Source organism: Protopterus annectens, chromosome 8.part0, assembly GCF_019279795.1.
Source record: "Protopterus annectens isolate FY-2018-M chromosome 8.part0, PAN1.0, whole genome shotgun sequence".
Taxonomy (NCBI): Eukaryota; Metazoa; Chordata; order Ceratodontiformes; family Protopteridae; genus Protopterus; species Protopterus annectens.
This window is the reverse complement of record NC_056741.1, coordinates 1,221,829,416-1,221,854,756: the sequence shown is the minus strand read 5'-3', so window position 1 is coordinate 1,221,854,756 and position 25,341 is coordinate 1,221,829,416. Positions and strand designations below refer to the sequence as shown.

Here is a 25,341-nt window from a genome sequence, read left to right as displayed (position 1 = left end):
AATCATTTAAAATGTTGAAGTCACTTTAAAATGTTGCCGTCATTTCAAATGTAGAATCAGTTTAAAATGCACAAGTCACTTTAAAATGTAGAAGTCTTTTATATAATTGATTAATTAATGGTTTACCTGGTATAAATATATATGAGGTGCATTATATTAACTATCCTTGAAGGCGATATGCCAAGGTACCAGACGCTCGCTTGGTACAAATAAAGCGTATACGCCATCTGTGGATTTTGTGTTTTTCTAATTTGCACTGTGCAGTGCATTAAACATATTTGAATCCTGGTCATTGAGTGTTAAGAAGCATTTGGTTGTATATTTGCCTGATAAGGGAAGCTGAAGCAGAGAACTACATGGTCTAGACTTAAGTATTAAATGACACCGAAAACAAATTCATGCAGACTAGAAATGGCTCCAAATGGTTTGTTTGACTGCATTAAAATCTGCTATTTTTCCAGATCAAGGTGGATGTTTACCTTCAAAACTATTAAGAAAATCTAGAATGTAAATCAGATTACAAAAAAAGTGTCCTTAAATCTGTTTACCTGTGAGTACATGATTTGCTTGGGTCTATATTAAATCAGCAAAATCCCACTTCAATGAATGGCATTTAATTGGAAATGCCATTCATCGAATTCCACTCTTGTGGGGTGCTGCCCCCCCCCCGTTAATTATATATACCAACTCTGAGATCACACTACAGTGAGGAAAGGGTAAATTTCCTGATCCTCACTGTACCGCAATCTCAGTATGAACAGTTCGATGAATGGCATGTTCAATGTAAGTGAACTGAAAATGCCATTCGCTGAACTGAATTTTCGGTGGTCTAATACAGAGGCAGTTTGCTCAAACTGTATAATATGCCTTTTGTTACTGCTGTTTTTTTGCCTTCGTCACTCTTGAAAAGACTGCTCATGTAGAAGGCAGTAACGAGAGTAAATGGTTAACAAGGAAACAAATAACTAGGCACCTGTATCATGATACAATCAGTGAACAATTCTAAAGCCTTAAAAGCATATGGCCATATTTTCAGAAGTGTTCAGTCTGGATCTTCTGCATTCCTTATAAAACTATTTGCAATTTATATTAACCCAGTTGCTGAGTCAATTTTTATGTGTTTATTCTCCTCTTGGGAGTACAAAAAAGTTTACTAGACGCCTATGTGATGTGTAAGATTAATTATTCTGTCAGACTTCAACACCTGGGCTTATTTTCCATTCACTACAACTTTATAAAAGCCAGATTATGGTTAGGGTTTTTAGCATTACACAATAAGGAGTTAAGAATCTTGCTGGTTGTGTAGTTAATTCATTCTGAAAGGCTGTTATGAGACTGTAATCTTTGTTACCTTCTTCTTTTCTGTAGAACTGCAAGACATTTCAGATTTTCTTTTTAGAGTACTGCTCATTTATGGAATAAATTTCTAATTTATATACATAACTCCAACTCTGTGAACACTTTTAAGACATCACTAGATTTTTGGGGTTGCCGTTTGGTATAATCTGCAAGTCTGGTGCCCGGGTTCTAAAATGACCTCTAGCCTGAACACAGATACCTTGAACTGTGAACTATTTACTATAAAGAATTCATCCACCCATCTTCAATATCCACTGTATCAAGTTCAAGACTGAATGGAACCACATCTACTCTTGCCAATTATAAGGAATATGGAAGTAACCAGACCTGAATGAGATGCCAGATAAATGCATCCCACACACATATCTACAAGCTATTTAGGTATCATTCCTACAACTATCCAAAGGTTTGCAATACAGGAGGATACTAGAAGCCCGAGCAAAATCCCACACAATGCACAAGGAAGAAATATAAACTCTAAAAACACATTGCACCCCAGCTGGGAATCAAACTAGAGAACCAATTACATAATTTGCAAGGTTTCCAAATTATTTAAAGTTGCCATCAAGCTTCTTATGTAGCCAAAATCGCCATACCTTTTTGAGAAAATGTTACTTTCATGAGGCCATCACTTTGTCATGCAATGCTATAATGAAATACAAGTACCACTTTTAAACACGGGCTGCATGTCTGTGAAAATGCTATTCCTGCTGAGTAACAGTTGTATCGTGAAATTATTTGGTTTACATGCTGTTTCTATATGCCATGTCAGTTTTTCACAAATCACTTTGGAAACCTTGAGCCAGATGCCTGTACTTTGAAATGATTGAATGCCATGGACACTAGATATGTACAGTGACTTTTTCATGTGCACATTGTAGCTGAAAATCCATTAATGTTCATGATTAATTGGCATGTTTAAGTGCACGGAGGATAAGGGGTATCACTACTAGATCAAACTTGGGAAATGGCTGTTTTACAGAGCTACTTGAGTTCCATACTCCTTAGTGTCTTTTCTCAGCCTCTTAAACATGGATGGACAATTTCTCCAAAGAGTTCACCTTAAACTGCTTAAACATATCTGAAGAAATTCCAAAGAAGCAAAATACATATGTCTATATTTGTTAAAATATGTGTGTCATACATTATTTCAGAGGAGGGGAAGCAAAACTATTGATTTTATTATTATTATTGGAACCACATATGCATTTTCCAGTATGTGCTGAATGGATGCAGCAAACACTCTTGTAAGGAAATAATTTCCTGTGTGGGTAGCACTGCCAGCAAAACTTCCATCCATCTTTTTTATTTAATCTTTCTGTCATAATACATTCATAACTAATTAGGCGTAGTCCTTAATCTGTACCCACACTTTCGCTGAAAGAGTGCTGACATCATCTTTAATTATAAAAGTCTATCCTCACTACCTGCCCTAAAATCTGTGCTGCCTCCATGGTCTGTTTACATTTAATGCCTGACCCTCCTGGTTAAGAAAAGTGTACATTTTTGAAAGGTTAGAAACATATTAGTTTACACCCAGTCAAAGGCTCCTCCTCCTTCTCTTCTTGCTTTTAATGAAGACTTACACAATGAGATACAGTCAGAACTAGAAAAACATAAGAATATAGTCATGCAGATGTGCTACAAGGATCATAACATCTCGGGAAAGGAACAAATATTTCTATGCATTGCAGCCCTGGTACTGAGTGTGTTAGGAATACTTGCTGAAGAAGAGCAAGCTGTCAAACCTCAGAACTGCACCAAGGACTGTATACAACAGGTTGGTGTCTTTATATTATTCCATTTTTTTATAAAGAAGCATGTAGTCTGAGAATACAAGAAGTGTTAAAAAGTAGAAATAACTTTAACTTTACCTTTCATACAACAGAAATTGTAAGAGACTTACAATGTGTGCTACTCTGCTGAGCATGAAATTAGAGTTTATTTTTAAGTTGTAACTCTGTCACTCCTACTGCTCACAAAAAAAAAAAATAATCTAAAGCTGTTACAAATTAGTTTGCTGAAACAAATAATGGTTTTCAGGTCAATTCAGAAGATGTGAAGGCTCTATCTTTGTTATATATATTTATTAACTCAGATCATAATGTGCACTGATGGCAAGAAAGTGCATTTCTATAATGAAATAATGGTTAAGGTGTTTACCTTATAGACACAAGGTACAGGATTTGATTCTCACGTGGGGTAATTGGCTAGGCTTAAAATGGCCCACAAGGGCAGTTAGCTTAGTATGAATCTGTCTTTTGATGCTGACACACAATGAAGGCATTGTATTTGGCACAGGATGGCAAAACACAGATTCTGTGATGCAGGTAGATGAGAGTTATGATGGCATGTGAAAGTCAAAGGAAGTACAGTTACCACAGCAGTACCTAACTCAGGTAAACAGTGAATATGGACATGCCTCATCTAGACTACAGTTTGTATACAAATACCCCTACTCCCAATATTAAACTGCATTTACCTGTGAGACAAGCAGCCATTTTGTTCTCTTGCCCTTTAACCACACTGCCAAAGGTAAATGTGAGAGCTAGCTAGAGTTATTTTTGTTGCTTTGCTGCTGTCCAGCCAGCTGGTTCAATCCACAGTAAAGGCACTTGCTTAGTGGCAGGTTGGCAGTATGTGTGGCCTCATGATGGACAGCACTGAAAAACAAAGCATTCATTTTGAACTGATGGTAAACATATCTATAACAAAGTAAAACTCAAGACCATGATTGATTTCACCTATCAGAAAATTTCTAATTGCTTGAATGTTTCTTCTTTGTGGACTTCATGCCTTTCCTTACCTTAACCATTAACTAAAAGCCCACATATAATTCACACACACACAGACACACACACACACACACACACACACACACACACACACACACACACACACACACACGCGCGCGCACACACACACACACACACACACACACACACACACACACACTCACAGAAACACTCACATTATACTACCTTGATTGCATCATCTCAGTATGTTAAAGACAAGGTAAAAATGTAACCATGGCGTAATGCAAACTCATTTATATGGGTTATTTAGGACAGTGTATGGCTTACCATATGCATAAAGGCTATGTTAGCATTGGGGGGTATGGTGAAATAAGTGAAGCTCAGTAACAAAGCTCAGGACTAACAGTAACATACGCTCATGATAGTATATGAACTCCATAGCAGAGAGGAATTAAAGTCTTGATTCTGACCAAGATGACCTAGGATCAACCAGTAATTTAGGAGCTGCAGAAGCCAGCTGGGAGAGGTTGCAGTGGGCAGCTGATGCTGACTCATTCATTTGAGGAGAGGGAAGGGCTTGTTCTGTGGTGATACTGACAAACAGCCTCCTCTGGGTATTAAAACGTGCTATATATGAGCCAGGACAAGTCCACTAGTCTGCACAGTGCTTTACCCAAGTCAATGCATACATGGACCTCTGGTCTGATATTACAGATCCTACCTCAGGGCACAAGGAAGGGGATTAGGAACCAAAATCCATGAACCAATGTACCTTTATAACAGCATTTCATCTGGCCAGCTCTCTCACCCACCTTTGACTAAGTGATAGTGGGAGGTAGGAACAAATGAGCTGACCAGTTCAGAGGGAAGGCAGATGGTCAGCAGGGATACAGTGAGTAAACGATACAGAAAACATTCCCCAAGCTGTCAACAGCATAATATTGTGTATGAAGAACTACACAGTGGTTTATTGTATGCATTTGTTAACCATCTAAGCCCACTGGGCACAAATGTCATATTTTAGGGACAGCATAGGAGCTCAATCTGTTTATGTGACTTTCACAGAAGGCAAATGGGGGGGGTAAGAATCAAACCCTGTATAGTGGGTACAGGAAGCAACTCATTAACACCTCAGATTTGTAAGCCTCTTCAGTAACTACCAGGCAAAGTTATTCATGTAGTTCATGCTTCCCAAATTATAAAAAAAATGCATAGACAATTTATAAGATGTAATACTGTGCTAGCACTTCCACAGTGTTGCAATCTACTCAGTACATGGTGTGCCTTTTATGCTCTCCCTCTTTCGTTCGCAAATTGTAAACAGGAAAATGTTTAAACAAGCAGTGAAAAATGACGGTGCTCCTTGTCCAAACAATATCTAGTGTGTTTCCTAATGACTCAGTGATCTAGTCTACCATCTTATTTATTGTATATGGCATTTAATACTTCAGACAGGAAATAGCTGAAGGGTAAAAAGCTGTTGTAATACTGACCTGGTATCCAAAGCAATACAAAAGCAACTCAGGACTCATCTATTACAGGATTTTCAGAGTAACTAATAATAAAATATATTTCTATAGTATGTGAAAGGTGAATTCAAGATGGTGAAGACCTACTGAGAAATGTCAAATAATTTACTGAAGGAGCTCCTTCCCTGCTTCTAATATGTGACTGTCTAACTAATGCAGTTTATATGTAAGGCAATAACTATAATCGTCATTTCTCATACCAAGCAATAGATGAGAATGTTACTGACTAGCTGACAACAAAGGAATGCTTCCTTATATCTACAAGGATTGCATCTCCATCAATCAGTCAAAATTACTTAACTTACTTCAAGAAATGTCAAAGTAAACTACATTTGCATTTCACAAATAGCAGGCCATGTATAACAAAAGAATGCTGAGTATGTAAAACGACGCATGCACATGATTTAAATTAGTGAGTGTGTACCAAATGGACTTATCATTGCATACGTGTAAGGAGTGAGTAGTAAATAGCATAGTCTTGAAGTACATCTGTGAACTCCATGTATTTATTGATGTTCTTTGACTACCTCTTCTTCTTTTTCTTTCGGCTGTTCCCGTTAGGGATCGCCACAGTGGATCATCTGTTTCCATTTCATCCTGTCCTCTGCATCTTACTCTGTCACACCAACCACCTGCATGTCCTCTCTCACCACATCCATAAACCTTATCTTAGGCTTTCCTCTTTTCCTGTTACCTGGTAGCTTCGTCCTTAGCATCTTTTTCCCAATATACTCAGCATCCCTCCTCAGCACATGTCCAAACCAACATAATCTTGCCTCTCTGGCTTTGTCTCCAAACCTTCCAACCTGGGCTGACCCTCTAATATACTTATTCCTCTTTGACTACCTATGTTTGGCTAAATACACTAACCATGGCAGTGAGGCCAGCTCATGTACACAAGAGCCATCACCATCTGCAAAAACAGCAGAACTAAAGGAAGTTTTCTGGTGAGGCTAACCACTTATAACCCTGCATTTCCTGCCTTCATCATACAGAAATCAATTCATGTTAGGCATTTTAAAAGTAAAGGGTAATTTTAGGATTTTTGCTGTAACTTTTTAAATGAATTCCTGCCTCATGATAACAGTTTAGCACATAACAGCTTGCACTGAAGGGCATGAATGATAATGTATTGCCAGAGCCATGCTCCATTTTTAAATGGAATATATCACCACATGAACTTGGCAAAATATCAGCACATCTTTCAGTGTCTCTGGGTAAGCAGCAAGCTGGAGAAACATCGGGTCTACTTCAGAACGACAAAAACACAAACTCTCGAACGCTCACATGAGCGAATAATCAGAAACTTGAAATTGGTATTTTGGGATTGCAGTACAGTGAAGATCAGAATATTTGCCCTTTCCTCACTGTAGTGCAATCTCGGAGTAGGAATATATATTATTAGAGGGTATGGGGGCACAGCTCCCCACAATACCAATTTTGAGTTTCTGATTATTCGCTCATGTGAGCATTCGAGAGTTTGCATTTTCATTGTTCTGACATAGACCCGAAACATCAACCCCTATTAAAACTATAGGCACTGCATATGTGAAGATCTGTATTTGCCTTTCCAGTATCTTTTTTTTTTTGACTGGCTTACATTTCTCTAGGTTGTTTTTAGACTCCCTACACATACTAAATCTAGTTATTTATCAAATTTCAGAGTCTTCACTAAGATCAGATATTTTCTCCAACTGTTTTAAAGAATGCTTTTCTTATTCCTATCCCAAATATACTTTCTTTAGACCCCTGTTGTTGTGAAAATATCCACCTTATCTCTAACTTACCATTTCTTGAGAAAGTCATTGAGAAGATAGCTTATGTGCAACTTCAGTGATATTTAGCAAAAAGCAAACTCATGAATCTAAACTAATACAATTTTGTTTGTCCACCTGAGGTAATTTCCCCAAACCATGAACTCCAGAAATGTTTGCTGTTGAGATCATGTGGTAGTAGGAGTTGTGTTTCACCCTTAAATGGTGCCTTCGTTTTTACCTGAGGTTTATGGGACCACAGAATTATTTTACATAAGTAAGGTAGTATGGATGGTGAAGGCCTCAACATAGTAAGTGCAGATGCTTGCCACCTGGAAAAAATGGTTTTCTGATTTCCTTAAAATGTGCAGTGTATTTGAATTTGAGGAAAATGCTTTGGGTGGTATCAACATGTGAATTCTGACTTCTGGTATTGTAGTGGATCCATCTGAAGGAATTTAATAAGTCACATATGACAGCAGGTATATTAAATATGTACATTAATTTATATGCATCATGTATCAGTGTATACCAAATATTACAAGTGAAACACCACGCATAATATATGTTAAAATAATAAATACATATTAAAAGGAAATGTAATAATAATCACATACTAAAATCAAAAGTATGGGGAAGTTGACTTGATAATGTAACGTATTTTTGTCAGTATAATGGGTCAGCTCAGTGTTCAAGTGCTGAAACAACTGAATAATAATACCCATCTGTTAACCAGGTAGGCCCACTGAACACACTGCTCCTTTTAAGAGGTGACCTCAAAACAATGTCCGGTTAAATGGCCTACGTAATGTCATACACTGGGTAAACAAAAGCTGAGAGAATCAAACCTTCCACCAGAAGAAATACAGCTTTCAGCCTCAACACTTTGTACCAACTGGCAGACATAATATGAGGAACAGGATTAGGGTTAGGGTTCGCACAAAATAAAATCTGGTGACCAATGGTTCAAATTCAGATAGGTAAATTAATAGTTCCGTAAAACCAATACTAACAAAATTCTGAACAATATTGAATACAAAGCTTCTGAAAGTGCTTCCATTTATTTCTAGATGTCTGAATAGAAGTAAAGGCAAAATCAGAATTTTAAGCTCTGAAAAAGCTGCACACACCAAACAAAATCACACATACAACATTAAATCTATTCCCTATCCTAGGCTCTACTCTAATCCTAATTTGCAAACTGTCACACACACAAACACACTCAAGCAAACGTTTTGGAAATCCAGCACTTTCAGCATTCAAATCACAAAAATACACTTGCCCTACCCAAAAGAACTTACTCCTTCTGATATTGCATGCACTCAACCAAAAAAACAGTAAATTTAATTATAGCACACTGCACTCTTTTTATAAAATATACACACACACACACACACACACACACACACACACACACACACACACACTCACCCATATGTATGTATAGGTGTGTGTGTGTGTGTGTGTGTGTGTGTGTGTGTGTGTGTGTGTGTGTGTGTGTGTGTGTGTGTGTGTGTGTGTGTGTGTGTGTGTGTGTGTGTGTGTGTGTGTGTGTGTGTGTGTGTGTGTGTGTGTGTGTGTGTGTTTATGGGTTTCTAATAATTCCAGAAGATAGCATTTGGTACTGACGTTTGGTACTTTTCCGTTATTGGGGCAACACTTGTTAAGAGCGCTTGGAATGTTACAAGGCTCTCGCAATTTCACAGCTGATGCTTAAGTGGGTACTTTTTAGATTGTTTTTGTAGATCCTATTTCTTTATTATTAGGCATCAACGTGTATGATATCTGCTATACCTTGACTAGCAACAAATACTGGGCTGAAAATTAAATGTCATTAAATAAGACTCTGATCCATGGGCTGACAGGGAGTGATATGTTATATAGCCTGGATTATATCACCTCGAGGATTTTGTAATTTTGCCGATAATGGTAAACTACCTTTTTCTTTCTCTCCTACTTCTATTTTTAATTATTAAATATTCAAACAAAATGACACTTTCCATTTTTATTACTGAAATCTACAACTTGGATGTATGTGGTTTAGATGCATTCAGATTTGGAATATTTTGTAAATGTGTTAATACTCTTCACTTTTATCCTGTTGTAAAAAAAGGAAGCTGGGAAATGGTCTTTCCCCAGCTCCTTAGTGTCCAAAGCAGTGAGGCGGAAAATAATAATCATTAAAAAAAAAAAAAAGATAGCAAACCAGATGCGCCACCTTTAAGCTGTAGAGCTTGTATCAAAACCTTCTGAGATCTGCTGAGAGTGAAAGCATCTTTAATGTATTTAGGAGGGTTTACACCTGTACGGAAAGAAGACACGCAAAAGAAAGAAAAGAACACTGCAATGGTGATGTTTGAAACCAGGAAGTCGACGGAGAAAGTCTGACTGTCTGGTTAGGCAGTGCCAGCACTGATGTATCTATTATTTTATTCACTTTCAGTTGGCTTTTAACAGGTTAAGACCACATTTATCCACGGTGATATAGTTGAATGTTAATAACATTAACTATAATATTCAGGGGTGTTTGGAGGTCCTTTCTGAGAACACGCCATTGAGCCGGTGTGGGTGGGACAACCAAAGGTATGTAAGAAGTGCTAAGATTCCAACTGCGTGCATTGCACCTGTTGCCCCGATAATGGAAAAGTACCTGAAGTCTCTCTAAATGGAGCCGTCACATTCTGCTGTGAATGCAGTTGTACCCCTCTGACTGGAGCTATGGAATGGGGGACCTTATACAACTGTGATGTTTGATTATTGCACTTTATAGTAACAGGTACACACACACACACACACACACACACACACACACACACACACACACACACACACACCACACACAGAAACAAAACAAGCATACTCAGATACAGATACACAGAAAAGGGCAGATACATATTGGCAGATTAAAAAAGGAAAGAGTTGTGCAGCTGCCTAGGGTCCTCAGCTGGAGTGGGGGTGGGGGGGTGGGAGACCATGGCCAGTCAGAAGAATAATTTAATTTTTAAAAATGTTTTGTTGTGTTCAGCATTGCTAACTCATTTTATTTAACATTTGTGCTGAACATGACAATCACTTTTATTAAAGTTTTTTAAAAAGTTAAATTTGAACAAAAAAAGTTAAATGATCGCTTCTCGGCCTTTTGCCTAAGTTCAAGTGTAAAAAAGTTAAATGATAAACATTTCCTTTGTATACTTGCAATGCCTACCGTTTGTGCTTATATGCATTATTGGCTAGTGCCAGTGAATTATTTTACTTATTTCTGAGTAAAGACACTGTTCTTTAGTTAAAATGAATAAATAAAATAAATGGTGCCCAGCGATCCTCTGCACAGCACCACAGCTTTCTTCTCTCTGCCTTTCTATGATTCATTAAGAAGGCAGCAAGCAGATAGACTGGGAATTTTAGACAGCATAGTGCAGACCTGCATTCTACTGTCACCTGAAGTAAGTTTTTGTTTTCTTTCAGGCAACCAGATATAACAGTATCTACATTTGCAGTTTAAAATGACTATAGGCAACTTGTCATTTGATCAGTTTAAAATTTGTCTTTGCTTTCTGGCTAGTGGAGTTTAAAACACAGTTGAAACTGACCCTGATATTATCTCTGACTTTGTGTCATGTTTTGATCTCTGGCTCATAAAAGTTTTGGTTTTCCTCATTTTTTGGCAAATCATTGAAGACTGCAGCCACTAAATGGGGTGGGGGACTGTCGATGGGTAAAGCCAACTTACCCCATTGTTGGTTGATCAGGCTTCACATAATTAATGTGCTTTTGCATGAAATACATTGGAATATTTATTTTGTGATGACTTTATGAAGCAAGGTTGAAGTAGTCCCTGATTTCCCAGACTGTCCTTGACTTTGCCTTATATTGTTGTTTTTTGCCTCATAAAATCTGTGTTTTTATGGCAAATCATTGAAAATGACAGTCATTAAATTGGTGGGGGGTGCCTATGGATGAAAATAGCTTACCATCTTGTTGCTTGCTCATTTTAAAGTCTGGGTTTATAGGACTAGTGTACATTTGTATGAGTAACATTAATGTATTTATTGTCTTTCAAGTCATTGTGTGAAGCAAAGTTGAAACTACACCTGATTTCACACAATGTCCCTAACTTTCTTCATGTTTTTAGTCCATGCCTCATAAAATCTGTGGTTTCTGGTAAATCATTGAAGATTGCAGTCACCAAATAGTAACAGAGATTTTAGCTTCAGACTTCACATTCTTCAGAAGATGCATGCTAATTCAAAATAATTGTTATTCTAACTACATTCTAAGAGATATATGCAATGCGTTCTCTGTTTTGGTGTGCATGGATCTTGGATAATGTGGGTGTTTATGAATATCAGTACAATGAAAGAATCCATGCAGAAGAGCATACTAGGGTTTACAAGAACCTAATTTGTGCAGGACACAGATGACAGCATTCACATGCAGCTCTGAAAACTTTATGATTTACATAGCCCTTGCATAGTATGCAAAGTTACTTGTGTGGCTTTTTACAGTACTCGAGGCCTGGGAGTTCCACCCTATGCAGTCTATAGAAAATGACTAAGAGACATTTCTTTGTGCACTGGCTATATGTATTTTGTTGATCAAAACCTGAGCCACGTACCCCATTATTGTTCCTAGTCTTAACTTGTTTGTAACAAATAACGGTCACTGAACAAACCTACTACAAAGAGAAAAGTAAACCACAAAAGAAAGAAAAGCAGGGAAACGAGTATTCCAAGTATAAAGCAAAATGTGTAGTATTAAATATGAAATATGAACCATATATTGAAGAAAACAAAAAAAAAAACCTTGCACTGATTCCGAGGTATGACCAAATTAAATTGTGTGCTAGCACCTGTAAGTAAAGTATGTCAAATATTGCCAGTAGAAGAAATAAACATCAGGGTGTCTCATCAGCTTGCAGGCAAATATAACATCATATGCAAATGTAACTCCATAGCACAACTGTCACTATTTAAAATACAAGTTATAATGCGCCAGTGTGACATCCGGATAACTCATTATAAAACTACTGCTAATGCATTTTACATACATTACTAGATACTTTGTTGCACTGGAATACCATGGCCAGCAAAAAAAAAAAAAATGTTTTGCGTGCTTAATTTGACCTATATTTTGAGTGTCAGCAATAAATACACATGCATTTTTCATAGCTTATTACTGTACTGCATATATCTGTAATAAAAAGCACAGGGCCTCAAAAATACCAGTTAATAAATATTCATTGTTACTATGACAGTTGTTTAATAACACTGCACACAATGCACACAGTAGAAGGGTATTCAGAAATGAATTGCACTGTCCCAAGTACATCTGTGCTATTTTAATCTTTCTTGGTATCAGTGAATAAAGCAAAATGTGTCTCTGGACTAAATGTTTTCCACTTAACTACACAGACATTTAATTTAGAGACATATTTACCCATAGTTTGTGATGGCAGGAAGGTTTATAAAACCACCTGATCTTGTTAAAGAGCACTTTGCACAGAGCTATTAATTTCTAAATATCCCTCAGTTTTTCTTGTCTTACTGTAATTTTGTATTTCACCACTACGATATATGCCAGTAAAATGGCAATAGAAATCTCTTTGCACTTTTAACTAGCTTGGAATTTACCCAGAAGTTTATATATTTAATCAACTGACACATAGGTAAATGGCTTGATATTATATAAATCAATTTCAGTCATGACCCATGTAGCAAGAATAAGACAAAAGGCAAAGGCTATATGCATAGAGAATTGAGGCTTGCCAATAAAGCAGTAGGTTTTTGGGAGGTAGAAAGAAACCAAAGCACCCTGGCAGCTTGAACAGAGAAGGGTCATAAAAAACATAAAAACAGCAATCAGAGATTTGGGACAGGCACCACATCAAGAGATGTGGGACACCAACAGAAATCACAGTGACACATTTTAAAAGATGGTGTTGATCCAGGATTTTGAGAAAGATGATGGGGGCCTTGGATCTTAAGCAGTGAAGATCATTTTTGGAGTTGCGATGGTATGACTTTCAATAACAAGTACTGAACACATATTTAGAAGGCAAGCTGGACTGATTCTGGAAACAAGTAATGACCATGAGAGTGAGCTCTTAGAAATGAGCACTGACCATGAATTCAGGAGGTGAGATGGAGTGATCTTAGAATTATTTATATATTTTTCATTTATTTGTCCTGTGATAACTGGGAAAACCTGACTGAACCAATGACCTTTTTCAGTGGATGCCTGGGAAGAAAAGCTCCACAACAGATTCAAACAATTTAAACAGTAATTGAATAATTATATACAAGGGGAGAAATGCCTTGCAACAGATTAAATATTTTACAATGACTTGGGAAGAAACACTCCACAAAAACACATTTAAAAACATTTCAAAGTAGATTATAAGTAATTATATACAAGGGGAGAAAATCCCCACAACATATAAATACACAAACAGATTAAAATACATTTACAGAAATATTACTAGGAAAATTGTAATCAAGAATACAACATGTACTGCAAGTAACAAAACACTGCAGAAGTAGATAGTGCATGTCAAGTAAAGAATCACATGGTTATTCAAAATATTAACTATATTTCTAATAATGTATGGATGTGAAAAATAATAGAGTATTCTGATGCAAAAATAAACAAAATAATATAATAAGTAGTACTAAGCAGTAAGGATAAATAAGGACATGGAGAGAGAGTGTTGATTATTTTTAGAAAGATGAGAATGTTATGGAAGAACACAAGAGCACACGTTAGTAGTGTGGCATCATTAAAGTAAGGACTTATTTTTATGTTAGGCCATTGCTACCTGCTAAGACATGGAGGTGTTAGTGAAGTCGGAGTGAGAAAGGTATAAATTTATACTATATAGGTGGTCATGCATCTGTTTTGAGGGTTGTGCAGGTACTGGTACAGGTGTCAGATAGATATTTTTAGATTGGTCTTGAAATTGGAAAGATTGCTAGTATATTTAAGGGATAAGTGGATATAGTTCTATCAGCTGACTATATAGATGGAATAAATAAAGCTTCTTACTGACAGCTGTGGTTTGTAGGTAGTGAGGAGCATTTTGTTTCCAGATCAAAGTGGTCTAGCAGAGCTGTATGTGTGCATTAAATTTAACAGAACTTTGCTTTTTCTGGTTTGTATATTAATTTGGAGACTAGGAGTAGTGTGCAAGTGAGTTGCTTGGGTAATTCAAGCCAATCAAGCTGTTTTAGGGCTAAGCAGTGATGGGTTCTGTTTAATGAGTTAGTGAAAAATTTTGTTCTTTTGTTGTAGCATTGGTTTAGTTTATTTTGGATAGAAACATGAAAGTTATGCAGTGCTGGGAACCACATAGTACAGTGGGAGTAGGAGTGTAGAGGCCAGGAGTTTCCTGGATGAATCGTTTTGTTCTGCAGAGTGTCCCTAATTTTTGGTGAGTTATTTGATAGCCTGTTGCACATCTAACTAAATTTCAGGTTATCATTAATTGTCATACCTAGTAGCTTGATATGGGGTATGACTTATATTCAGGTGATATCAGATGCTTTTGTTGAGAAATTTGGTTTGAGATGTGTAAGGGCTTTTGGCAAGAATAACAGCAGCTGTTTTTTTTTTTTTTTTTTGATTGAGTAGAAGCTGGATGTTATTCAGCCAGTTTTCAACTGATGAAAATGACTCTTGAGTGAGGTGTTTTGCAGTAACTATGTTAATAGCAGAACACAGTAACATGGAGTCATCAGTGCATTGTATGAGGGATGTGTGACATTTGGTGGAGTGTATGTTGTTGGTAAACTTGTTGAAAAGCAGTGGCCCCTGTATGGAACCTTGATGAACACCTGTTTTGATGGGTAGGAAGGATGAGTAAGAATGACTCCATTTAACAAACTGGAATCTATTAGAAAGGATAGGCCAAGTGAAGAGAGGCATTTTAGAAGAAGGCTATGTGAAACAGTATCAAAGGCCTTGGACAAATCCAGAAACACAGCAGAAATCAGAGGACCTTTGTCTCTGTCTAGATTAATAGTGTTGGTGAAGTTTAAGAGAGCTTTGCTAGTGCTATGCTCTGGTCTGAAACCATGTTATGTGAGGGTAAGCTGTTTGTTAGTTTGTAAATGAGTAATTCATTGATTATGAATGCATTTTTCAAAGATTTTTGAAAGATGGGAGAGAATGGCAATGTATCTAAAGTCTGATATATCATTGGAGTTACCACCCTTGTGAAATGGAATGATGTGAGATTTTTTTTCCATAAGACTAGGACATGTTATTCCTGAATAGATCTATTTCTGAGAATAGTTACTGGAAAGGAAATTAAGCTGGCTGCTATTTTTATGAAATCACCAGGAATTCCATCTGGAGCAAGTGCACTTAATTTGTTTGAGGTATTTCTTGATTATTATGATAGATACTGGTTGAAAAGAGAAAGAGTGAGTATTAATAGAACTGAGAGGTGAGGCCAAGTGCGATGTGGTCAGATTATTAGAGGAGGTTGGTATGTTTTGAGTTTCATTATGAAGTAGTTTAGCGATGCTAGAGATAAAGTAATCATTGAAAGCATTAGCTGTTTTTTCCAGGGAAGAATGGGTGTTGGACTTTGATTGTCCATTTGATCCAGGATATTGTATTTTAAATATGGTGATTATTAAACAATGCCTTCCAGGTTTTATCTCTGTTCTTCATTAATTTCCTGGTAGTGGGACTGAGCCAAGGAGTAAGTTTTTTTGCACTCCTTTAAGCCTAAGGGAGACATGCTATGTAACAGTTTCATAAATATCTTATTAAAATAGACAACAGCATAATCTAGTGGCAAGATTGTTATGATGTTCCAGTTGTGTAATTGTAGTGAGGTAGTTGTGGGTTAAAGTTGTTCATATTGTGAGAGAATTCATATGTGTGTGTTCCCTGGGAGAAGTATGACATTTTCTTACGGTATATATGGGCAGATGGTCCCTAAGAGTGCTATCTAAGGTACCGTGGAAACTTATATTGTTAGGGTGATTTGTTAATAACCAGTCCAAGGTGGTAATTCACTTTTCATGTTGATTCTGGTAGGATCACTAATAAGATGGGAGAAATTGTACAGGTTTATACTAAAAGTCACTATCTCAGAGGGGAGACTTGACCAGTTGATCACCTATTATAATTGCCTTTGTGTGTTCATTATCAGAGAGCCAAGATAGGATTCTACCAAAGTGGTGATATTGTCTCCATGTGGAATATAAAGGGCCCACCACACATATTGTTTTGTATGCATTTAGTTTTAGGCTACTTAGAAGTAGTTTGGCATTGAGGAAAGAGGGTATAGGAGATGGGAAAGGTGACAGGTTCATGCTACTGTGGTACATTATTATTATTCCTACTGCTTTTTTGTTCAGTCTATCAGCTTTAAGGATGTTAAAGCCTGTGGGGGTACTTCTGCATTACAAATGTTCAGTATATTCCTTTTTAATCAAGATTATGTTACTGCTAATATGTTAGGGGAGTAATATTCTATCCATGCATATCATTTTGTAATTTTATTTACAATGCATCTGATGTTCAAATGGAATACTAAGTTTCTTATTGCTATTTCTTATTTTGTTGGGAGCGTAGTTTTGGGCTTTGGGCAGGGCTGACTTATTATTTGTGGAGTAACTTGGTACCTGAGAAGGTCCAGGGCTGTGATGAATATCACCTGCTAGCAGTGAATTCAGTAGTACACCTATATGAATGTGTTATTTTAGTTTTTGTGGTGACAGCACTTTTAGACCTTAGGTTTAATAAGATTAGTGTAGTGATTTTTATTTAAGTGGGGATGTATATTGAATAGGATGGATGAAGGAGTTACATTGTAATCACGTGCCATCTGGTAGTAGGTGAAGTATTCAGGGACTTGTGTTTGGTAAGATATAGTGTAGGTAAATAATATGTATGAGAAAGGTTAGAATGAGATATTCTATCATGGTGGGGAGTGTGGAGTTTAGGGTATGTAATATTTTAAAGGAGAACATCTTTAGATGGTGAAGAGTAGATAAAAGGTATTGTCAGTTATACTAACAAGGACATATAAGAGGATGTAACTGATTGGTTAAGTTTTGATAGAGGAAGTTGTAGATTGGTAGTTTAGTTTTATAGGTGAGTCAAAGTATTTGTCAGTTATAGTAATTTTGTGATATGAGGTTGTTATTGGTTAGATAGGTTTTTGGTAGGAAGAAGTTGTTGTGGATTGGAAATATGCTTGTGGGGGTGGGACTAAGATGAGACATAAACTCAGAGGAGATGGGGTGGGTGGGATATGGGGCAATGTAGCAGAACATATTGGATTGAACCTGGCAATACTGTAGTTAGGCCAAAAGCAATCTGAGTAGATTCCCTGATTTTAGAACACAATTTTATTGAGTTTAACTTTTATTAGTAGTGTTTTTATTACTCTAAAATTGTATAGATTTTATTCATTATTGTTAGAGAGAATTTCTTTCTATGCAATAAGGAAAAATACATATTACAGCTGCACAGCAAGAGAAACTAGAGATATAGTTTGTGGGGGAGAGACTGATACACTCTTAATAGGAGGGCAACTGACAGACAGATAGACTATATATGTAGGTCTATACACACTGAGCAGAGTGGAGGAGGGGCGATGACTACAACTCTGATCTGAGATATAAGTATCCTGTTTTTTTGGCTTATTTATACTGATTATTGTTTCTAGCAATTTATATATAGCACTTTTTATAGCCTGCTGCATAGTTTTTACTGCATTTTATTGCTATTAACTAATCTGCACGGTTGGCTGATTTGTTTGCAGTTAAAAGCATTCTGTAGAATCTCTTTGCTCCTTTATCTGTTTAAAAACTTTCATTTTGTGGCTCACTGCTATCATAAATATTTCTGTAGTGTTTACTGTCTAAAGAGTGTGGGCTAATAGCTTTAGTATTGGTCTCCACCCTCCCTCCCTGTTGGTGTCTTGTAGTTATACTTGGTGGCTTTGCAGTTGCCCGCCCCTACTGTAAATTTGATCTGGGACACTCCTCCCAGTCTAGTGTCATTAGCTCATTCTACCTAATACAGAGAGAACATCTGAGAAGGCCTTCCTCCTTTCTCCCTTTCTAAAAAAAAAAAAAAAAAAATTACCTGAATCTCCTTGTGTTCTGACTGTGCTTCTCAAACAGTTTGGAAATATAGAGTATATTTTAGAGCATTTATTATAACCGTATTTGCCTTTATATTGCTACAACTCAAGTGCTCTAGGTTGCACTGCATCTGAACTGTTTGTGTGTTTTAGCTGCTTTTCTGTATATATAGATTTCTCTGTATATGTAGACTAGCTACTTATTCTGCTGTATTACTGCCTCTTAAATCGTTTTTCAGTTGTGCACTTGCCTTGCTTCATTTAAAAAAGTTTTAAATTGATAATTTTGTAGAGTTTTAATTGCATTTACTGTTTAGGACTACACACTCAACTGTGTTAGCCTTTTGTGTGTTTATTTACTGTATTATTGCATTATTTAGCCTGTTTTAACAAAAAAAATTACTATCTTGTTTGCTCGTTTCCCACCTTTCCTAGCCAGTCCAGATCCCAGGCTTTGCTGGTTTCAGGACTTTATTTTCTGTGTTCAGAGTTATCCAGGCCTTGCTGTGCTAGAGGGAAGTCCTACTGCTTACCAGTGGGAGTGGTGAGCATTGTACTGCCTATCTAACACTAGAGGAGTGGTTTCCAGCACTGAAATTGTAATTTTATTAGCCTTTTTTGGGCTGATTTCTATCCCTTTCAACTTTCTGGCTTAAAAACGCATGTGTTTGCACATTTTTTCACATTGTGCAGCACCGCAAGGCTACAGTTAAACTATTCCAGGTGCCAGAAAGTATAGTCTTCAAATTTTCCCTTAAAACTAGCTGGTTTCTCAGTAGTAGCACTAAAATCTGAACCCCTGTGACTAACACTTGCTCTAGAACCTGCTGGAAATCACTAGGAAGCTTGAAACTGATACAAGCACTCAACTGCCCTTGTCAATAAGGAGAAATTAATCGTAGGCACTAAACAGCCTATAATTGCAAAGTACCTTGCAAAGGTAAGGGGAAACAGCTCTTATACTTTACAAAAAAAGCACCTAAACAGGCATGTCCAAAGGGTCAGCTTCTGGTGATTTTTCCTATCAACCTGGTGAATCTGGGCATAATGGGGCAATGCAGCAACTGCCTCATGTACACAGACAACCCTCTCCTCCTACCACCCAACACTATAACCTGCGAGAGATGCACTTACATAGCCAAACTGGAAGCAAAGCTCTTTCTGGCCAAGATTGTGCTAGACAGTCAAGAGGAGAAGGTTAACACCTGCACTACAACTCAAGCAACTCATAGCTCTTCAAAACCCACACCATCAACACCCACACATAGCAACATTAAACCCACATATGCAGAGGCCCTTAACATTAACCTGCTCAAGCAACAAGGACCTCCGAAGCTGAAATGCAAACAAACACCGGTCACAACCAAAGTGACACATAGCTCACAACACTAGTATGCCACCCAACAACAGCCCCTAAGGCAAGACAATGACCCAACCCTTTAGTCTTAGGTGACTCTATAGTCAGGCACACTGATGTCCCACTCACCAGGCTAAACAAGGAGAAAATTACAGTCAGCTGCCTGACGAGTGCCAGGATCCGCCACATAACGCATGCACTCAAGTCACTCCACAACAAGTAGAAATATGACTCTGTCATTGTCCATGCTGGAGTGAATGACTTGAGACGTACCTCCCTGAACTACATGAAAAGAGACATGGAAGAGCTCTCAATCATGTGGCCCAGGCAGGTATGACCCTAGCCCTGAGCAGCATCCTACCTTCGCCCAGAATGATACCACAGTATAAGGACAAAATGATTGACTTCAACAATTGACTAAGCTTCTGGTGTAATTCAAAGGGGATCCAGTATCTATCTGCCTGGGAAGACATGATCGACAAATCACGATGCTTTGCCAGAGATGGTCTGCCCCTGTCACCCCTGAGATTCAGATTACTGGCTAAAGCTTTTGCCACTCCTATAGTGCTTTTTTTAGGTAAGGTTCAAAGGACAAAACAACCACTGTAACAGATACAAGCATGCAAAATCTGAAGGTAATGCTACTCAATTCTAGAAGTCTAAACCTCAAAATGCACTCTCTCAAAGCACTCATTAAAATGGAGAACATCGATATCTGTGCAGTAACTGAGACCTGGTTCAAGGCTCCAGAGAGCACCCCTGCAATACCAGGCTACAACTCTTACCACACTTTTTGGCCACAAAACCAAGACTGAAACACTAAAGGTGGAGGAATGTCCATATTCACCAAGGATATTCACACCTCCAGCCTAGTTGCCCAACACAATGCATCTGAAATTCTCCAGGCGCAACTAACACTAGGTAAGACTGCAATCCAAATTGTAGCTTGCTACAGATACCCCACCATGCTCCAAGATTCTCATTACACCTTTCTAAACATACTGGAAAATATTAAGATACAACCAAACACCCTAATACTGGGTGATTTCAACTACCCTGCCATTAACTGGGAAAACTACTCAGGTACCAACTCCTTTTCCCAATGGTTCTTGGAATTCATAAATTCCAATGCCCTGGATCAAGTAATCCATTGTCCCACCAGGGGCTCCAATATCCTACACCTGGCCATTACCAACACAGGAGATAGATGCTCTATACCAGTGGTCACCCCCTCATTGGCCAGGTCTGACCATAAGCAAATCACCCTTGACATCCATATCCCACCCCCACCCCCAGTAAGGAAACCTCCTTAAAAACCTTCTCCAAAGCCAACTTCATGCTACTGAAGTCAGAAGTGACAAACTTCATGACACCCATGTAGACAGGATCTGAAAGTTCGACTGCAGAATCCTGCACTAAAGCACTGTACAAGCACATCCACTCGTGCATGCATCGTGCCATCCCAAATAAAACCAAGATGCTCTCCTCCAAAAAAGAAAGCCAATCTGGTGGTCCCCTGCTATAAACAAACTATACAACAGAAGGAAGAAACTGTTGCAGAAAAGAGGAAAATCCCAGGATGCAAAAAACTCCCTCACCAGCCTCAGTAAGAAGCTGAGATCCCTCATAAAATCCTCAAAAGCTAGTTACGAAAATAAAATTGCCAAAGATTACAAAGACAAAAAATTACCAAAGATTCCAAAGACAACCACAAGGCATTCTATAGCTATGTCAAGAATCTAAATGGCAATGCTCAGATCTGCTCTGAGCTACAACAGAATGGCATTAAATATACAATATTGCCAATATCCTAGCAGATCGAATTAGTGCCAACTTCACCCCCCTTTCACCCCCTAAAGGGCCTATCTCAATACTAAAAGATTGCCAAATTCTGGTAATCATGGCCACACAGGTAGAAACCACACTCTCCAAAGCTAAGAATACAGCATCCATGGGACCAGATGACATCCCGGACTGTGTACTACATGAACTACAAAATGAACTGGCACCTTACCTAAGTGTCATGTTTAATCATAGCCTCACCTTCATGCCCACTGAGTGGCGCACAGCTACAGTTATCCCACTCCACAAGGGGGGATCCACTTTAGATTCTGGGCACTACCGTCCCATCTGTTTGACGAGCCTGATCTGCAAGGGCATGGAACGCATTATCATGAAACTTATAAACAAAGACATTGTCAACCTTCAAACACTGGACCACACCCAGTTTGGGTTTGTGAAAGTCCGATCTTGTCTCCTGAACCTGATTGACTTCTTCGAATCAGTCTCCAAAGCTGTGGACAAGGGTAAGGCAGTCCACACATCCTAGCTGGACCTCGCCAAGGCCTTCAACACCATTCCCCACTCTGGAATCATAGAAAAACTTACTAAGCTGGGCATAAATCCCTACATCACTCGATGGGTTGCCAACTGGCTTACTGACAGAACCCAGACTGTAAAAGTAGCCGACTCCAAATCCAGCTCCAGACAAGTGACAAGTGGAGTACCTCAGGGTTCAGTCCTGGGATCACTCTTGTTTGGCATCTACTTCTCTGAAGTACAGGCCAACACTAAGGGACTCTGGCTAACAAAGCTCACAGATGACTGCAAAATGGGAGCCATTAGTGAATCCCCAAATTATGTGGATATTCTACAAAAGGGCCTTACAAAAACAGATGCCTGGTGCCAGAGCCATGGGCTCAAGCTTAATGCCAAGAAATGTATAGTTATCCCCTTTGGAAAAAAACATGTACCCATGAATTACCACATAGGTGGCAGTACAATAAACATTGAATGTGTGATGAGAGACTTAGGGACACAGGTGGACAGTGGTCTCACCTTCAATAACCACATCACCAAAACAGTCAGTAAATCCTTCTATGTGGCACACCTCATCACTAAGGGCTTTTCATCCAGAAAAAAGGAGGTCATTGTCCCACTGTACTCATCCCTCATTAGACCCATTATAGAGTATATTGCCCCATTTGGTATGTATCTAACAAGACATCTGCAACAGCTGGAAAGGCCACAGAAATACCTCACTAAAAGAATTACAGGCCTAAAGCAGATGCCATATGCTGACCGTCTAAAAAACTCCAGCTATACTCTGTGGCATATCGTCTGCTCAGAGGCGATCTCTGCTTAACATACAAGGCCATGTCAAACCCTGAGCTGTTGGACATGCTCCACTTAAAGAAATCCCAATCCCTCAGAGCCACACACACCAGGGATCTAAACCTTGTCATCACAATGAACAAAACATGTTGGAGGGATAGGTTCCTGACCCAGAGACTCCCCAGACTCTGGAATAGACTGCCCATACATGTCAAGCAGAGTTCCTCCTTGATCCTCTTCAAAGGGAACCTTGATGATTGGATGGAGATAGGAAATTCACCCCAGGGATCATGTCAGTCACCCTGTTAGACAGGGGTCCAGGGAAGTAAATATTGTGGGAAGAAATATCCAGGTAATTTTTATGGCTAGGCTTGTATAGGGCCTAGGGCCGATAGCCTAGTACCAACCTATGAACCTATGAACCTATATTTGAAAAAAGGCACAATTAATCTGGAACCAAAGTTGAGGGGATAGTGCTGACTACATCCTAAATCATGTTTGCATACCTATAGTGGTCATACAACAATAGGGCAAACACCGATAAAATTATTTGAGAACAATTAACAATATTTATAGCAGTTATTTAAAAACTATATCATACAGAGCTGTTAATGCAGACTGAAACTCTTTGTAATCCACAATGCAGCTATTATTTGTTCTTTCAGATAGCTATGAGAGACTGCCCTCACAGTTAGAGACAATGCACGTTAGAAGGAAGAGGTGTGGTTATTTGATAGCTGGGAGCTGACACACACATTTATCTAGGACCAGGAAATGATAGGACAGAAAGGAAAAAAAATAATGTGTGAGAATGAAGTTAGACTGATTAGCTACTATAGTGTGACTGTATTAGAGAAAGGCAGATTGTGTGAGAAAGTCAGCCTTCTCTACATGCCCAATGAAAGAGCATTGACCATGAATACTGGGAGACAAGCAAGCAAATGTCAAGAGAAGGATGTAGAATAGAAAGGATTCAAATGTAAAAAATATGCAGACTTGAATTAATCTAGAAAAGGAAAACTAGCCTTCTCTGCATGCCATCTGAAAAAGCTTTACTCAATTATTAAACAATGAAAGTAAAACATACGCAGCTAGATGGACATAGTACATTTTGATTATTGCCAGTAACAACACTGTTGCTTGTGTGTATAGTGAATGCGCAATGAGCATGAACTCAGGAGATGAGATAGGGTGATCTAGAAAGGAGTGATGAACTTGAAATCAGGAGGTGGGAGGTGGTGGCTCATGAACATCAAGCACTGAATGTAAAATGGTTTGAGGTGTACATCATAATCTTCAGCAACAAGCATTGAACATGAATTTACAAGATGGACGGTAACCATTGCATTTATGAGAAAGTTGATTACACTGTGTACCAAATGCTGTACATAAGTTAAAGAAGTGGGGAGGTGGAAATCCTAGGCCATCAGCAATGAAAATTAATTTGGGAGGTGGAGATGGCAATGGAAATAAGCATTGCACATTTGCTCAAGAGGTAGAAGAGATCACAGATAATGAGCAATGGAATTAGTTAGAGAGGTAGGAGTTGGTGTAAGAAGAGTACAGCTGTTCATGAGGTGAGGCCCTTTGCATATCATTTTCTGTATCTGAAGTTTATTAAGGTTAGATGGAAATATTCACCGTATTAAATGTAGACTCATAACATTTGCAGGTGGCAGCATTTTGGAATAAAACTTTTGAATAGTCTTGGGTTTTATCTGAGAACTCTCTGGTATTATTTTGCAACTGCATTTTAAAAGGAAATTTCACAGCAGCAAAGTTACTTTCACTGTCAGAAATCATGTTTTGGGACATCCTTGAGATGAGGTCCTATAACTGTCATTTTTGCAACTTTGGTATGCAACTCTTAATTTTGGTAACACTGTAGATGCATACATTTGTCATTAGTAATATTTTGAGGCAAACATGCAAAATATACATCTTGGGGATTTTCATCATGAAGTTTGCGAAGCCCCAGCCATAGATAGCACACCTGGCACCCTGAGCAATCTCTCAGAGTGGCACTCCACTCAAACTAACATTGAGGGCCAAAAAAAAAAAACAAAGAAAAGTAAAAAATGGCAAGGTCTAGCAAAGCTGTAGAAAACAGCAACAGTTAATTAAGATATGCTCACACTAAGGGTGGTATTCACAATTGGTAGGCACAGCAGGTATTTTCATGGTTGTTCCAAAGCATAGCTGAGGTGTGATTCAGAGATAGTGGTTGGCCTTAGGTTTAGCTATATGAACTAGTCTGAAAAAGTCTCATGCAAATGAGAAATGTGAAAAGAAGCTGACATTATCTTAACCAAATTAGGAGCTCTTTTCACCTTTGAGCAATTCATAGTCACTTTTTTGGTGAATATCT

General features: G+C 38.2%; 1 protein-coding gene across 1 annotated transcript in view; it reads left to right on the top strand.

Moving 5' to 3' along the window:
* The first annotated feature begins 2,784 nt into the window (after nt 1-2,784).
* LOC122809317 (interleukin-17 receptor D-like) overlaps nt 2,785-25,341 on the top strand; it is a 411,276-nt gene continuing 388,719 nt past the window's right edge. Inside the window, exon 1 of the mRNA XM_044080716.1 lies at nt 2,785-3,139. Coding sequence (XP_043936651.1) covers nt 2,990-3,139 — 150 coding nt within the window. The 5' untranslated portion in view covers nt 2,785-2,989. The remainder of the gene's footprint in view (nt 3,140-25,341) is intronic.